At 36.2% G+C, this 6,136-nt stretch overlaps 1 protein-coding gene across 1 annotated transcript; it reads right to left on the minus strand.

Annotated features, from left to right (window-relative positions):
* Positions 1 to 696: 696 nt before the first annotated feature.
* On the minus strand, positions 697 to 4,997 carry LOC110721398 (translation initiation factor IF-2-like). Its single transcript, XM_021900532.1, has 4 exons — positions 4,567 to 4,997; positions 3,469 to 4,458; positions 1,425 to 1,502; positions 697 to 1,328 (listed from the first exon to the last, which is right to left on the minus strand). The coding sequence occupies exons 1-4, from the start codon at positions 4,699 to 4,701 to the stop codon at positions 960 to 962; spliced, it is 1,572 nt and encodes a 523-aa protein (XP_021756224.1). The 5' UTR covers positions 4,702 to 4,997; the 3' UTR covers positions 697 to 959.
* Positions 4,998 to 6,136: the final 1,139 nt, after the last annotated feature.

Here is a 6,136-nt window from a genome sequence, read left to right on the forward strand (position 1 = left end):
TTGTGTATGTTCTCAATTTCAATCGTTTAACTTTAAAGACAAATCTGAACCGTTCATTTATTTGCAATGGTTGTGAGGTACAAATCTTTGTATCTTTCGGTAATTTATTTATCATTGACTGGTTTATTAATGTCAAGAATGTCATTTTCAATAGAAGTCAATGCAAAATGGAGATACAGACGTAATAAAGCAAACTGAACAACTCCACTGAAAACTATGATTAAACTTGGATTGACAATACTAGTACTCCATAAAACCATGGGCCCTAATAAACAACTTATAAAGCAACCAGCGAAAGTGTTGAATCCAACACAAAAAGAAGTATACAAGGAACGACGACAAGCGAAAGCAAAAACAGCATACAAGTACGAATAAGAACGTAAGCATGCTGTGTAAGTACATAGAGAGTACAATTTATGGGCTTGAACATCAAATTCATAGTCGAGTACATGATCTGAAACTCCATCAAACTCTAGCTGACAGTCACCAATCGCAGCTGCATGAATCAGCAATCAACAAAAAATGTGACAATCTCACAGAATAAGCTTTTTATCATGCTTCGTCACAACTTGGCATGGATTAGGAAAAGGAATTACCTTAATACTTGCAAATGGCTTAGACTGGGCTCCCCTGCACTATATATTATCACATACATCGTCACTTGCTTTACTAATTGATCATTTGCATGCTGGATTATGACATCGAAATTATGTTGACTTCCTTAGTATTCAAGGATTTTTTTTTTCTCAAACCTTCATTGCTATAAAGCAGAAGGAACAATGTAGCTGTTAAAAGATAATACAGAAAAGGTGACTGAATTCAATACCAAATGATGACAATGCAATTACACTTTCTTACAAATAACATTAGCGTCTAATTGAGTCCTCTACAAATTTCATCCTCTCTAAATAAGCACTAGACCTAATAATCAACATAATCAACAAACTTAATCCTACATCTCACAATTGTGCTTCACTTGACGGTATCCAACTAACTGGCTGTTGGGCTTCAATGGTCGGAGGTTGTCCGTACAATGGAGCCGTTTCATTCATTGTGGGTTCAGCTATGCTAAATGGTACAACAGGTGGGACCATAGTTGATACAGCAATATTCTCTGTTTCAGGCACAGATGTACCAGGTTGGACTTGGACAGTCGAATTCACAAATGTAGTTGTCATTGGAGGTTCTTCAGGAGTTGGAGATGGAGATCCAGTTAAACTCATTGTTGACAGATGTTCGAGTTGTTGCAATGCAGCCAATGCATCAGCTCCATCCTCATTAGGTACAAAAGGCCTAAGCACAACTACAGCATCTTTGATTGTTGCTTGCTGCAATCAAATTAAGACAAGGTTTAACATATAGGTCAACTTTATAAAGGGACAGTTCCAAATATAACAGAAAACGTTAATATACATATGACTTACCATGTTTTCAACCTTCTTCATCAACTCTTTATTTGCTGCCACTTGCTCAGAAGTTTGCTTCCCCACAGGTGAAGCATTCTGACAGTTAAAATTAGTCAGCATGAGAAATTTTAATAGATCACATGATATTCTTCACAGGCACATTAAGCAAGATAAGATTTGTGCAATAAATTAGTGTTTTAGTAAAACAGCACAAAAGCTTTTAGAAGAGTAGCAACAACACACCAGCATGCAGCATGTAATACAAGAGCAGAAAAATGTTGCTAGTGAATTGATACTTGATGTCAAATCCAAAGTGCCTACATACTCTCAACTCTCATAGCCATATTCCCATGACATCAACATTGTCTCTTTAATTGCCATCTATCTAGCTTTGAATTACTGTTGTATGTTGGGTATCACATGTCGGATCCTCCGACACCATGAGCAAAAACTAAATTTTATGAACTTTTAGAAACAGATGTATCTTTCAAAAAGTTCATCAAATGTTCATTTACTGGGCTTTAGTAAGTGATCTGACCTTTTATCCCCAAAGTTGTTGGGGAGAATATCCTGGATTCTAAGAAACCAATCTTCTCTCAAAAGATTTACAGAACATAGAATAATAAAATGTAAAATAAATCTTTTAACATGAAAGTTACAAAACAATCTTCATGAATAAAGGAGCTACTTGGACCCAAGCTTACAAATTAAACCTCCATCCCTTTTACTAGCATGCCAATCCAGAATAAAAAAATGAAGTAGAATGCATCTTGATTTTAGAGTTAAGGAATTAGCTAGATATTATACCTCAAACCAAATTACCAAAGAATACATCTCCTGCTATAAGCTATAATTTCTCAGTCTAACCTCCCACAACCCAGCCACCTTCTCATATGGTTGGCTGTCTTCATATGTTTGTATAAAACATCTATTCAACTCTTAAAAAAACAATTCAAAGCCTGCAATCTGACAAATCTGAACTCAAATGGCTCTCAATTTCCCCCAAATATAGTATTCTTGTACCAATAAAAATGATTGCAAAGTAACAGTTGCATAAGAAGGGAAATTTCCCCCCCGGTTGTATATAATGAAGTTAGCCTTCCACCAGTGTCATATAGAAGACTAGCAACAATATTATTTCCCACGGTAACATAGAAACTGATACATTTCAGATAATTAGTCAGTCCATTGCCTGCTTAATCTGCTGTACTAATGCACTAACCTAGGGCACCCTTTACAATAGCCTATACACAAATCACTGCCTCACCACTGCAACCTACTTAGATTGACAGCGATTATGACCATTACTACATTGGAGTATGCTTTCCATAATACTCGCATTGGAGTACGCTTCCACAAAAATGCTCACAGCAGAACATCTAATCAAAAATTTCTCAGGAAATCCTTATACAGTTATAAACTTATAAATACAAATCCGTACCCCTAGCTGCTGAGAATGGGCGAATCTTTAAGGGATGGAGGGAGTAATGTAAAATATAAAATGTTGACTTCCCTTCACAACTCAACTCAAAATTCATGATTAATTTATTTATTAAAGGAGTCCTACCCAATAAATTAAATGTTTTACAATTTCATGCAATATTAATTAATTCAATTTGTACTCAGATAATAATATGACAAATACCACAAATAAAGATAGTCAAACAACAATATTAATAATTAGAAAACGAATCCAATTTTATCTACATTTAATAACAATCAGAACCCAAAATAAAGACTTTAAATTTGATAATAACTAAAGCAAAGAAAGGCAAGAAAATCTTACAAAGATAACATAGTCCAACAGCTAAAATAATACTTGTATTCAGCACTAATTTTCTTTCTCCTCTCAAAACTCAGTGAATGGACTCAACAGAACACATCAGCACTTTACTATTCCAATATTCCTCAACAAACTAATTTCCATTTATGCCCCTCCAACAGTCCAACCTCCATAATTCAACATTAAAATTTTACAAAATGACAATTAATTCAAAGGTGCCAAAATTCAAATTCAAACAAACTCAAACTTTAAGAGGGAAAAAGGTCACAGCACTATTACCTTCCTAGGCCTGCCACGAGGCTTGCCAGTATACTTCCTCGCCGGTTTCGGTGGGGCCACACTCGGCACACTCCCCCTAGGTGGCCTACCGCGCCTCTTCCCGCCAGCAACACCGCTACCAGGAGCCACTCCCGCTTGCCTAGGCGGGCGTCCACGCGGCCTCTTCCCAACCGGCTTCGCAACAGGGGCTAATGCACTCCTTTTAGGCCTGCCCCTAGGCTTACCAGTACCACTCCCTACAGCAGCAATTCCAGGGGCAGCAATTCCGGGGGCAGCAGCCCCCTTAGCCTTAGGCGGTCGCCCTGGCCGCTTCTTCGGAACCCCGGAAACCGTACCATTCACCGGAACAATCGACAATTCTTGCTTAGCAGGCTGGAATTCAGCTTGTGCCTGATAAATCGGCTGCTGTGCCGGCTTATTCTTAAAAGGGCGGCCGGGCCGCCTCTTAACAGAATGTCCATTATTCAAACCAACCTCTGGTTGTGGAGCATCATAAACAGGCTGAACAAACGGCACCTCCGCAACAGCCGGCTGCTGCTGTTGCTGCTGCCTCGGCGGCCTACCTCGAGGCCTTTTACCAGTCGAAGGCCCATTACCAACTCCAGCCGCAGGAGCCGGAGATGGGCCGACAGAACCCGGACTGGGATGGCCCAAAGGTTTCGCCTTTGGCGGGCGACCCGGTCTCTTTTTCGGAGTCGTCGAATCTTGTGGTTGAGGATTCAATTGCGAAGGCGGAGCAGATCTAAGAGGAACAGCAGCAGCACCAGAAGCAGCTGCAGCAGCAGCAGCAACAACAGGAAGTTGATAAGAATTCTTAATCATAACGAGTTGACCAGAATTCTTCAACCGCTTCAAGTGATGAGTCAACAAGGCCGAGTGAGTTGGAGGAAGATTGGTATAAACTCGGTCAATATACTTTGCTATTGCTCTCTTGCTTGATCCTTCTGCTTTCCCTTGTGAACTGTCCCACATTATTGCTGCAGTTATCATCTGCATAAATTATTAATTACCCATTAAAATTAAATACCCATAAAAATTAATTAAAACCCCAAAATTAAAAATTAAAAATAAATTTGGGATCTAGAATAAAAATTAAACCTCGGCGTACGAAGGGTGAGTTGGGGGGAGTTGGGGCTGAGTTGGGGTTGGGTTAGCGACGGCGGAAGGCTGAGCATCGGCGGAATTCACGGCGAACAGCGGCGGAAGGCCGCCTACTTGCTGGTGCTGCTCCATGAAAGAGGAGTAAGAAAGAAGGAGAGAGATTTTCGGGACCCCGAAAATTGGGGTTTTCTTTATGTATTTGTATAATTTTCTGGGTTTTTTCTTGGAAGTGAAAATTGAAAATTAAAATTAAGGAGAGAGAAAGAGATAAAATAGGGTTTTTGAAGAAGGATTGGATTTGTGTAATAGAAAAGGTGTTTTTTTATTTATTTATTTTATTTATTGGTATTTTTATCTGTATAAATCTACAGTTTTATTTATATGATGTTTATTTACTTACTTTGTTGTTTGGATCTGAAATTTTGATCGGACCGTTAGAAATGCTTTTCTAGTGATGGGAACCAACTAGATGACGTGGCTTTTTTCTGAAGGAGGTAAAAAACTAAAAATATCTATCAAAGGGTTTTACTTTTTATGAGGAAATGAACTTCACAAATTCTAAGAAAAGACCGGTGTTCGTTAATTTATTATTTATTGTAAAACGAATTTAATTTATTATTTATTGTAAAACGGATTAAAGTTATTATATAAATATTTAAAGTTAATTTTTATATTACAAAAGTTAATATTTTTATAAAAATAAATTTTATTTTACAAAAAACTTATAATGTATTTGATTAATCATATTAGCTTTTATAACATGTAATCATGAAACTATAAGATATTACGCATTAAAATAAAATTCAAACCAACGACAAATTAAAAGTTACCTTTTATGTGGTTAAAGTTACCATAAAAATAGTTAAATTTACCCTCAAACTAAATGTCTAACATTAAAATAATGTACACCCGCCTTACTTATTGACTTAATGAACTTTATGAATTAGTAGGTGAATCAACTCAAATTTATCCTTCCAAAAAAAATCTACCCAATAAAATATAGGTTTTTAAAAAATAAAAATTTAAAATTCTTGTAGGATGTTTAGACCAATAAGGAGATAATTTTAGGCAATAACTTGAAGGGAAAAAAAATCATAGTATTGAGATTGAAATAAAATTATTTTTTATGTTAAAAATTTTAAATTATAACCTTTACTCCCTCCATTTTTAAATACTTGTTCCAGTTCTCCATGTGCGGAGTTTTAGGAGAAATTGGAGAAAGTAATAAAATATAGAGGTAGTGGGGTAAGTGAAAATAAAAAATAAATAAATAAATAAATAAAAGTAGTTGAGAGAATTGGAGAAGAGAGAATATGAAATTAATAAAATATGATTTATGTTGGGTCCACTAGTTGAGATAAATGAAATAAATATTGTAAAAGTTTTCCAAATAAAGAAATTGAGCAAGTATTTAAAAACGATCAAAAATGGAAAGCGGAGCAAGTATTTAAAAACGAAGGGAGTACGAAAGTAGGAGTACATAAATACATCCATTACTCCCTCTGTCCTAATATATATTTCTTGTTTGTGTTTTTTCACGGTATTTAATAAAATGAGAGGAAAAAGT

This window comes from Chenopodium quinoa, unplaced genomic scaffold (assembly GCF_001683475.1).
Source record: "Chenopodium quinoa cultivar QQ74 unplaced genomic scaffold, ASM168347v1, whole genome shotgun sequence".
In the NCBI taxonomy this organism is placed as follows: domain Eukaryota; kingdom Viridiplantae; phylum Streptophyta; class Magnoliopsida; order Caryophyllales; family Amaranthaceae; genus Chenopodium; species Chenopodium quinoa.